The 11,874-nt window shown below is 34.9% G+C and overlaps 1 protein-coding gene across 3 annotated transcripts; it reads left to right on the top strand.

The window, feature by feature from the left end:
* The first annotated feature begins 3,360 nt into the window (after window positions 1–3,360).
* LOC114173285 lies at window positions 3,361–9,046 on the top strand. 3 transcript variants are annotated; one of them, XM_028057571.1, is made up of 5 exons: window positions 3,361–3,524; window positions 4,963–5,022; window positions 6,918–7,040; window positions 7,153–8,547; window positions 8,636–9,046. In XM_028057571.1, exon 4 carries the CDS (start codon window positions 7,161–7,163, stop codon window positions 7,833–7,835), a length of 675 nt encoding a protein of 224 aa, XP_027913372.1. In that variant the 5' UTR covers window positions 3,361–3,524; window positions 4,963–5,022; window positions 6,918–7,040; window positions 7,153–7,160; the 3' UTR covers window positions 7,836–8,547; window positions 8,636–9,046. The 3 variants fall into 3 exon arrangements, with proteins under 3 accessions (XP_027913372.1, XP_027913373.1, XP_027913371.1); XM_028057572.1 differs by lacking the exon at window positions 4,963–5,022; XM_028057570.1 differs by lacking the exons at window positions 3,361–3,524; window positions 4,963–5,022; window positions 6,918–7,040 and having other exon boundaries at window positions 7,047–8,547.
* Window positions 9,047–11,874: the final 2,828 nt, after the last annotated feature.

The raw sequence follows: 11,874 nt of genomic DNA, 5'->3' as shown, positions 1-11,874 counted from the left end.
ACCTGAACTATTCCTCTCCAAAATTATGATTTTTGGACTTATTTATGACTTAAATATTCACTATTTACACTCTTAAGGACCTAAATTAAATTCTAGTTGCATTGTTAAACTTAAGATTATCCAAACATATATGATGCAACGAATATCACTTCTTAAGTGCAAAAATAATATTAAATTCCCAAAATTTAAATATTTAATGTGAGCAAAGGTTAGACCCATCACACCCTCCAGGCGATCTGGAAGCGGGCAGCGCCTGGCGGTACGTGTCCCCCGCCAAGCGATTGTACTGCAGCGATATTGGTGTTCTTACTCTTGACGTACGTGATCTACAAAGCTTTAGCGATGCCTTAAAGTTCGGCTTGCTGATGTTCATTGAGTTGAGCTCGGGATAAGGGTTAAGCACGCGACATTCCTCGAGTTGAGCTCGGAATGACATCCCTCGAGTTGAGCTCAGAATGGCATCCCTCGAGTTGAGCTCGGGATGGCGGATGAACACGAGGAACCTTTAAGTTGAGCTCAGGTTGGCGAGTGTTGTCGGTGTGAGTGTGCTGGTTGTGGCTAGTACAAATGGGTCCAGATGGATTGCCCTCCTCAGTGATTAGCTGATGAGTTTGGTAGTCTTGGGACGTTATGAACTATGTTCGTATTTGGGAACTCCACCTAGCGTTACGGTGTATGATCCGTAGCATGGTTTCCCGCACGTGCTCTATCGGTTGTGGCCGATAGGTATGGCAGCAAGGCATCTTGAGGTAGTCACTAGAAGACGTAGAACACGGTTCACATGGTTGTGGCCATGTGGTGTGATATCAAAGGATGGAATTCTTTTGATGTGATTGTGTGATATACATAACTGTGCAATATTTATATATGTGTGTAATTTGTTAGCTCACCCTATCTGCTTGTGTTTGGCGATAATCGTGTACGCGGTACACGGGAGCAGATGATATTGCAGGTGGATCTGGTGAGGCCTAGAGAAGGAGCGGGGCTAGTATTGGGAGAAGATTTTATCAAAACTTTTATGAAGTTTTTTTTTTTTATGTTTTCAAATAAATTGTAATTATGAATATTTTGGACTTTTGGATAATTACAATCTTATTATTACTTATGGATTTTGGTGTTTTGTGAAAGTAATAAAAGTATTTTATTTTCCCGCACTTTGGGAATATCAGTTATAATAAATGAAGTTTCATTAATTACTTCTTATTTTATTATTTAAGTCCGTAATATCCGATCGAGATGTTACAGGAAGAACTACTGCATTCCCGAGATATTGTCCGCTTTGGAGTGTGAAGCTTTGTTATGGTTTTGTCCTTAAAGGTGCCTTAGAGGGTGAAGGGAGGAAGAAGTTTTTAAAGTACGATTGACCTTGACTCCTAAGCGATGTGAGACTTATGGGTGTACCGGAACAAGCCCCCCAATCGAGGGCAAGGGGAGTTGTTGTCCCCACAAACGATGCCAATGTTTCGACCCAACTTGACCCAAGTTCGTTCGGCATGATTGTTAGGAACAACCACCACCTTCCTAAGGTATTATTGAAATCCTAACTCCTTAGGGTTTCCCTTTTTCCCATTTTCTATAGATCGATTACTGATTCAATCAATAATCTAAGGTTTTTGTAACCCCTTTTCGCTTTTTCTATAAAACCCCATTTTAGGTTTCTCCCTTTGTAACACACAGAATAATATACATAATACATATTGTTTTCTTACCTTTGTTCCACGCTTCTCCTCTCACAAGTGCTTTGCTCTACCTTACGCTCCAGATTTGCAGCCTCTCTCTGCTGTCGTGATCTTCTCTTTCTCCAGCTCCCTCTCTCTCTCTCTCATGATCAAGTCAGTCAAAGCTCTCCAAGTCAAATCTCAGATTATGCACTAATGAAATGCGTACCTCTAATAGTCAGGGTCCATTCTTATTTATAGAAGATTAACCTCGTTTCCTTTGTTTAGACCATGGTTTAGGCCTGGATTACTTCTTTGGTGGGCTAATCGTTTATTCGGCTTGTGTGGGCTTGGTTGGGCCCAAGCTTTGGGTTTAACACCTTTTCCACAATGACTTTAATTGATTTTCTCTAAGTTAGAGTAGGCGACATTATTGGCTACGAGAAGGCCGTGTAGTTAATGAGTATGACCGTCATGTAGATGTTTATATATATATATATATATATATATATATATATATATAATGTGTATTTGTTGTTCAAGTTTTCTGCTTTAAAAACAATGTAGCAAGACATGTGAACATGTACATTTCTTAATTCATTGTGTGTAAATCAAATTAGCTTTGCAATACTACATTTGGACATACAAATACAGTAGCAACTAATACTCCAGTCAAAGAGCAAAGCTAAAAGAACATACTTTCAATTATGTGTGTGGAAAATGTTGAATCAAGGAGATTTTCTACACCACTTTTGTTAGGGATTAACAAGAAATTTGCTACAATCATTTCGTTAGGGATTAGCTAGAGATTTGCTACAACCATTTCGCTAGGAATTAGCAAGAGATTTGCTACAACCACTTTGCTAGGGATTAGCTAGGGATTTGCTACAAACATGTTTTCTAAGGATTAATGAGGAATTTTATAAGATCCGAGAAATTTTAGAATAAAGAGAAACACATGAAAAAAAATGATGACTTGATAAAGATTGTTGATTTAATTTATTTATTTAATTATTAAATATCGGATAATTTTTAAGTGATGTAAGTTATTATTTCATTTATTTTAAATTTTAATATTATATTTAATGTTGTAGATATGTATAAATAGTTAAGTGGTGTGTATTATGTGTATTATAATATGAAAAAGTATTTGGTTTAGTGGTTGGTTTCTGGTGTGTGATGTAGTGTAGGTTCGACCCTTGTCATTATCAGGTTGTGGTTTATTGTTTATGATTTTCTCCTCCTTCTTTAATTGTGTTGTGGGGCCCACAAAAAATTCTTTAATTTCTCTCTCCTCAAATTTGTTTTCAAACGGGAGTGCATGCTGCAACACTTTGGTTTTACTTTCATTCTTTTTCTCCTTTGCTGCCATTCATGCACAAAGATCTACAATATATATTTATATTCTTTTATTTCTCCTAAAAGTCGTCGCTGATATATATATATATATATATATATATATATGTATATATATATATGTATATATATATATACATATATGTATATATATATATATATACATATATATATATATATATATATATATATATATATGTATATATCTATATATATCATAGATAAGTAAGAAACAAGCAGATCCGTTTTTATATTTTAGAGTGGTAGTAACCGAAAAAAGAAAAGAAAATAAGTTGGTTGGGATATAAAGGGTTTTAGATATAATAGTGTAGATAGCTGCATAAGATTAAAAAAGCCTTTAGGGTTAGGGGTTGTGGGGAGGCATAGTAAAGAAGAGGAAAGAAACCGTAAGGGAGAGATTTGGAGTCCGAGAGAGAACCCTAAAGAGCGAAAGAAGAAGTTACGGGAGATAGGAAGAGACACAAACTGAAAGACGTACACTTGAATCAGGTAGGGGAAGTTGACATTGTTTCTATTTTTGAAGCTACACTTTGTTTCCTTTTTCATTTGGTTTCTTTTCTCTTGATGAATAAAGCTTAACCTTGTTTTTCTCATTATTCTTGTTTAATTGATGTATGAAAATTTGAGGAGTGTGTATGGGTACATGGAATGGTGATGAATGTTGTTATTGTCAAATTTTTTTTTCTTTTCTCTCAGATTTTCCACTCCAAGCGTAGGTGAGCCTTCACATTAATTCATGTGTATGCCATCAACTTCTTTCTTCATGGCCGCGTGATGTTTTCGGGAAACATATGGTCTGCACGGTTGTTTCAAGTTTCATGGTGTAGTAGAGTGATTCTATTTTCGGGTATTAGCTTGGCACGTTAATGTTGCAGCCACTCTTTTCTTAATCATTTTTTTTCTATGCGTGCAGTGGTAGAATGGTTTGAGGGGGCATTCTTTCCTTGTGGTTTGGGCGTTAGCATTTGCATGCGGGTTGTTTGATTCGTTGGGAGCAGTTTTTGTGCATGGGTGATAGTTGGGGGTTCTTTGTTGGGCGCATGAACTATAGGTTAATGTGAAAAGGGGATATTTTAGGGGTAGTTTTGTTGTGGTCTCTTTGGTTTCTCTCATTATTCATGTTGGAGTGGAGTAGTGTAGATGTATGTATTTTTTTTATTGGTTTTTGGTCATTTATGGTGCTGGCACATGTTTCCTGTAGTAGTTTTAGTTTAGGGAGATAAAACTTTGCATTTAAGAAACTCATGGGTTGGTGTTACACCTTTATATTAATGAGCTTGAAACCTTTGATGAGACAACAGGTAAACGAGTACATGCAAGGTTGCTATTTTTCTTAGCAACAAGTCCACATTTACTTAAGGGTTAGATTCTTCTTTACGGGGTTTACGATTTGTTTAAGTTGTAGTACATGATTTCAATGTTTAAATGAGTCAAGGGAGACTTTGATTGGATGGGATATTTTGGGAGGGCCCACATGAAATAGAATTGTTTCTCTTCATTCTTTTTTAGCTTTTGTGTCACTTTTTGTTTAGGAGAAAAGTCTTCCAATCACAGTTCCAATGTGACGTTAGTGGGTTGTATAGGTGTAGGTTTTGTCAATTTAATATATCTTATGTTAAAGCTTGATAAAACTACGAGTGTTTTGAGAGTTTTTCGTTATGAAACTTTATTCTTCTGTGTATGATGTGATGGTGTGTATTAGGTTGGAAATCTGGAAATCTCATGTATTGCATGAGGAGTGTGATTGTGATTATGATGCTTAAGTATTGTATTGAATGTGACTTATTTGAAAAGTGTTATTTTACTAAGAATCTTTTATATATCATTGTTTACATTAGCTTACCCCTATTTGTTTATTTGTGTGTTTGTTGTATGTGCGATGATCGTATGATGTGTGTGCTATACGGGAGCAATTGATAATGCATAGGATTCAGACAAGAAGTATCGTTGAGAGGATGGGATAAATAAATCAGATATTGAAGACTATGTAATTTTCTTTTCGCAGTTATTATTTCAATTATATATATTTTATTTTAAATCAAATTAAAGTTTTTTTATTAGTACATTTTCAATGATAATGTTTTTCCGTCAAATGCGTTCATTTTCTAACTTTCAGTGACATCTCAAAATTGGGGTGTTACAGATTTGCTACAACCACTTTCCTAGGGATTAGCATGGGATTTGCTACAAATATTTTGCTAGGGATTAGTGATGGATTTGCTACAACCACTTTGCTAGGAATTTGCTACAACTAGTTTGGTAGAGATTAGTTAGGAATTTGCTACAGTAGTTTGCTAGGGATTGGTTAGGGATTTGTTACAACTAGTTTGGTAGGGATTAATTAGAGATTTGCTACAACTAGTTTTCTAGGGATTAGGTAAGGATTTGCTACAAACATTTTGCTAGGTATTAGCTAAGGGTTTGCTACAAACATTTTGCTAGGGATTAGCTACGTAGTAGTTTCCTCGCCAATTAGCTACTTATAATTTAGTTATGGTTCAATGTCCGCGCTAGTTCCTCACTAATCTTTCGCTAAATCGTTTTGCGAGGGATTACCTAGGGATTGTTCCCTCGCAAATATGGAAATTTGTTGCAGTGATAATTGCTACTGTTAGACTTGTTAAACACTTTGACTTGTCCAATTCCTAGACTTGGTCTTTGCATTTACCCAACTTCTTGCTTTTGTTATCACACACGATATTTGATTATCAATCATTTAAACACCTGCAAGCAATAATACACTTCATATATTTTGATCTTCAAACCATATTAATTAATTCCTTAACCCTACTATATTTGTTAAACGTTCTTTTTAAGTTGTCTACTGTCTTCACTTGTAGACAAAGACTTACATGTCTGGTAGAATGTTTTGTTATCATAAAAACCTCATTAGTTATTGGGGTCGTTTAATGCAACAAATCTTCTAGGTTAATTCTCTAGTTTTTTCGTAGTAAATTTTGAAGTTTTGTGTTTAGTAGGTTCAACAGTCTAATTATGTAACACATAGTTTGCTTATATTGTTTGTTCATTTTGAATTCTAATTTTTGATATTAAAACTCTCTTTGCAAGCTTGTTGATAATTCAATTTTGATATTTTATTGAAGCTCTTATTAGTTTTATTAGTTCTAACAATCTCTTGTTTGTTTAATTCAAGATATAAAGGAATATAAATCTCAAATGTAAATGCTTGGAACATAAGAGATGTTTATAAATTAATCAATAGTGTACTATATCATATGATATTTTTTAATTCTAATTTTTGTCCTTAATATTGTCTTTGAACAATTGTTGAAAATTCAATCCTAAGCCTTAATTAGATTTCTTTTACTTTTGCTTAATTTTGATAATATCTTGTTTGCTTAATCTAAGGGGCAAAATAATATAGATCTAAAACATAGACACTTAGAACATGAGAGATACCCAATTAATTGATTGATGTTTGTCAGGTTGATTTTATTCAGTTTGGAACTTAGATGAATAATAATTTTTTAATAACTGATGAATAATTAAAGGTTAATTATATTTTTCGTCCCTCAAGTATGGGTAATTTTTGGTTTTAGTCCCCCACGTAACGTTTAGTCATATTCAGTCCTCCACGTTTTAAATCTAATGGAATTGGTCCCCAATTTTAAACTCCGTTAATTTTAATTCACACGTGTCTAACGGATGGCCACTTAAGGATCCCGTTTTCAGCTGAGAGGAATTTTTTTTCACGTTTTAGTTACTCGTTAATAAGGCACATGTCATTAATGTGATTAAAAGAACTTAGCTGAGGTTTTTGTTAGCATTAAAATGTCATTAACTTCACTAAACCAACTTAGCTGTTGAGTGGGGGTTATGTTAGAAAGTGATTAAGCTGTATTCATTTGTAAAAAATCTCAGCTGAGGAGATTTGGAAGAACCCTAGGCACGATGAAGAAGACAGTCCCTAGGCACGACGAAGCAAGCTTTGAACGACGAAGAAGGTGGTGGTAACTGCTCGCATTTGGTGGACGAAGGAGTGAGGTTAGTCGTTTATGCATTTTGAATTTCTTTGGTTTAATGTTCACTTTTATCTTCACCGTTTTTGTGGTTGAATGTTGGATTGGATTGGTTTGTGATGCGATTTCAAATGTAGGGCTGGAAATGGGGTTCGCGGTTGCGTTCCATCACATGGGTAGGTTTGAACGGAATAGGGGATTGAAGTATGTGGGGGGTGAAATCCATGTGGTATCGGGTATCGACACAGATTTTTGGTCATTCTTTGAAGCATTAGGCATCGTGAAGGAGTTCAAATACGCTGGAGATGTTAGACTTTGGTGGAAGGGCTCGAAGGAAACGTTGTTGAACAACCTAAGATTGTTGAGTGACGATAAGGAGGCATTGGCGTTGGCTAAGTATGCGGAGGATAGAAATGAAGAAGTAGATATATATGTCCAGCACATTCCTTGTCAGCCTGAGGTGGTTCATTTTATTACTGGTCCTGGAATGGATGAAGAAGTTGGTCAGGAAGAAGTTGGGGTTGAGGCACAGAGGTGTGAGACCGAAATAGGAGTTGATGGTGGTCCGATTGGTGAGACGGACATAGGAGTTGAGGGTGATGAAGAGGTTCAAGTAGAACAAGAGGTTGAGGTTGAAGAAGGGGTTGAGGCACAGAGGTGTGAGACAGAAATAGGAGTTGATGGTGGTCCGGTTGGTGAGACAAACATAGGAGTTGAGGGTGATCAAGAGGTTCATGTACAACAAGAGGAGGTTAAGGTAAAACAAGGGGTTGAGGCAGAAGATGGTGAGCTAGAACAGAGGGTTAATTGGCATACCTAGAAGCTCATGGTGTAAGCATGCATTCAGCATATATCCTAGATGTGATGTTTTAATGAATAACCTGTCTGAGTCATTCAATAGTACTATCTTATTAGCTAGGGATAAACCAATTATTAGTATGATGGAATGGATTAGGTCATACACAATGAGTAGATTTGTAACACTAAGAGAAAAATTAAATGCATATCCTGGTAATGTTATGCCTAAGCCATAGAAAAGGCTTGATAGGGAAGTGGAGAAAAGTGGCAATTGGCTTCCAGTGTGGGCAGGGGGTGCAAAGTTTGAAGTCACACAAGGGTTCACCATGGAGAAGTTTGTGGTAGATCTGAGTAACCATACTTGCACGTGTTACTTTTAGGATTTGATAGGCATACCTTGTAGACATGCTGTAGCAGCAATTAATTATAAGGTGGAAAACCCTGAAGCTTATGTCCATCCATATTACAAAAGAGCTGCATATGAGGCATGCTATAGCCCAGAAATAACCCCAATCAATGGACAACAATTATGGCCTAAAAGCACTCAACCTGAACTACTCCCACCAATTTATAAAACACCACCTGGGAGACCCAAAAAACTGAGAAGAAGGGAAGCTGATGAACATGTCAGTCATTCCAAGCTATCAAAGAAAAATCTTATCATGAAGTGCAACATGTGTAAGCAGATGAGACACAACATTAGGAGCTGTAGAAGGGGAATCAGGCACAGAAAGGTAAGAACACAAACTGGACCTATCATTCAATTTTTTTTTTCATTCAAACGAACAAAATCTGGAGCTGTAAAACATACCCAATTCACAGGCACAATCACAAGGAACTCCAAGTGTTAGTGCACCTAGTAGCGCTGCAGGACCATCTACCCAAAGCTGCAGTAGTAGAAGAAGATCTAGACTGAGAGTTGCTGCAAACGTGAACCAGGGAGAAAGACCACCAACAACCCAAACCAGAAGCATGGCTGCACAAGTGATAGGGTCTCAAGCAAGTACTGCAACCTCTGCTTAACCCACGTGAAATACAAGGAGGAATCAAACTGTTTTGGTTGCTTTTAATGGTGGACCACTTTTTGTAGCAGTGGGCAATATCATAGTGGACAACTTTTTGGATTAAAGCAAAATTGTATTCAGATGTATGGACCACATGTCTGGTGTCCAATACTTTATTGAATGTAGTTAAACTTATTTTATTCAGATTTGTGGACCACATGTCTGGTGTCCATTAAAACTTGTGTATGAATTACTTGTGTTTTGTGAATGAAGTAAAACTTCGTGTATGGATTACTTGTGTTTTGTGATAATGCAGTCAAACTTTGTGTATGGATTACTTGTGTTTTGTGGTAATGCAGTAAAACTTCGTGTATGGATTAATTTGATGAAATCAATTAAATGTATATCCTGTTAACATCAAAGGAAACCTTACAGGATAAAAGTCACAGCATATAACCACTGCTATTTAATTACAGCACAATTGTTAAACACAATTGAATTACAGGATAAAACACAACCATGTAAAACACAATTGAACTTCTCATTTCATTCATTACTGCCATATTACAAATACAAAACACTTCCCCAACAGAAGTTACCTCAAACTTACTTAACCATTAAAGTTCCATACATAACTAATCACAGCTAAATAATAGTTACTAAAAAACTAGTTGCAATTGAACTTGAATAGCAACATAAAAACAAAGACAACTGTTAATGTCCACGACAAAAGGAAAAAAACTTGCATGAATCTCCCAAACTTTTTCTCTTCTTGCAATTTCACCTTCAATTTCTCATTTTTCTTAATAAACTCCACTATAACTTTCTCCTTCTCCAAACACACTTCATCTTCTTCAGTTCGTGTTCTACCACTGTCTTGAAAGTCCGGTGCGTTCCCTTCATATTTAGAATCCTCTTCATTAAACCATTCAAAGAAATTGCAATGAGAATTGGACTACATAAATAAAACAAAACCATTAAGACATCAAACGAAATCAAGTTCGCCCAATAAATACCAAATTTGTCACTTACAGCCCAGTTTCTACATCTCCAAAATAATCTCCCGTTGTTCTTCACAGTCGTTGCCTTTAAGAGCAGTAATCTTTCCCCACACCCACACAGTTTGGATGTCATATCCGACGACGATGAACAGGTCTGCGAAATTTTCGAACCACTATTCCTCTGCGTACAATGAATCCCTCTGCTCCCACTTTTCATCACCCTAAAACGATCTTCAAACTTCAATTTTGGCTGCCAATGAATAAAATACGATAACCCCCCAAAACCAACACGAACACTCCAATTTTAGGGTTTTAGAATGACCCCAAATCCCTCTTTTAAAACGGTTCTCATAATATCAAGACCACGTGTTGTTCATCAATTCCTCTCAGCTGAAAACGGGATCCTTACGTGGCCATCCGTTAGACACGTATGAATTAAAATTAACGGAGTTTAAAATTAGGGACCAATTCCATTAGATTTAAAACGTGGAGGACTGAATATGACCAAACGTTATGTGGGGGACTAAAACCAAAAATTACTCATACTTGAGGGACGAAAAACATAATTAACCCAATAATTAACTATGAATGCATTGAAGAATCAACATACTTATTTTATCATTTTATTTTCACGAATAGTCCTTTTACTTTATTGTTTCCTCTAACTTTTACTACTATAAAAAATGTTATAATTTGGAATACTAAGATTACTATTGAATTTGTTGGGAGACGACTTTGGGTTGAATAACCTTATCTATATATATTTTTTTCTATTAATTTTCTGTGCAATAGACAATACAGTTCTAGGCATTAGACGACTAGTCAGTTCATTAAAGGATATATACTACATCAGACAATTATTCTTAATTTGATTGTAAAATGATAGTGATCAAAATGCTTAAGGCTTTCGTCTCTCAAATAAAGTATACTTATCAATTGTACTTCTTCTCCATCCAAGCTGGAAAATAATATTAAATCAATATAATTATCTCATGATATTCAACAATATGTACATATTATTCTCGTAATAAATACAATTATAGTATATCACAAAATATTATACCATAGTAAATACAATTATGAGCATAGTATGCAACAAATCTCATTAAATATGATAATTGATATACATATATAGAAATAATAAATTAAATGGACTATAATTTGTCAATAATGATATTCTCACAAGAAATACACACATTCAATCTCATATACTCTTATATATTCATATTTTCTTATTCTTATCCTCTTACTGACTTGAGCATTAGTGATCTTTTGCATATGGATTTTCCTTCGGTTTTATTTGCACATCAACGATCTAGTCTCTTCATTTCACCTCGTAAGATCTATGGTATTTCCAATAAGAACATTTGGTGCCCATCATGAGACCCAATGAAACTCTCCTCATGTCGCTCTAAGGTATCAAATAAAAGACCAACTATCATGGTTGAGATTATTGCACTATTTATTTACACATTTGGGAATATCGTATGTCTTTTTTTGTTACTTGTAATATAAGAATAAAGAGGAAAAAATATTAACTTGAACCTCAATCTTGCAATAAATGAATTTAATTAAAAAATAAAATTATTTGTTATTCCTTTTGCAAACTTGAATATTTGCATGAGTGTGTATTGGCTCATTTTGCTTCATATTTATATATGTTAGTATTTTTTTATCCAAATTGTTTGATTATTATATTATCCTACTCTATATATTTTTTGCTTAAATTAAGTTCGTTTAATTTATTAAAAAAAATTCTAACAAAGTAATTGTGCTTAAGCACATGCTTTTATATTAATTATTATTATTATTTTTGTACAAAATTATATATTACATACAATTTTTTTTTCTATTATTGTTTTCGTATGTTATCAATGGTTTATCAAATGATTTTATTAGATCAAGGGCACATGAATTGTGGCTATAAAAAGCTTGAAAATTTTCAAATGTCATAGGTTGAATTGTTAGTATGTTTGAGTTTGACTTACACAGAGGGAGCGTTCGGTTAGCTCGAAGGAGGATTTCACAAGTTCTCTAGCTCAACTTCTGTTTCAAG

This window comes from Vigna unguiculata, chromosome 2 (genome assembly GCF_004118075.2).
Source record: "Vigna unguiculata cultivar IT97K-499-35 chromosome 2, ASM411807v1, whole genome shotgun sequence".
NCBI classification, from domain to species: Eukaryota; Viridiplantae; Streptophyta; class Magnoliopsida; order Fabales; family Fabaceae; genus Vigna; species Vigna unguiculata.
The sequence above is the reverse complement of the archived record's forward strand: the minus strand, read 5'-3'. Positions and strand labels throughout refer to the sequence as shown.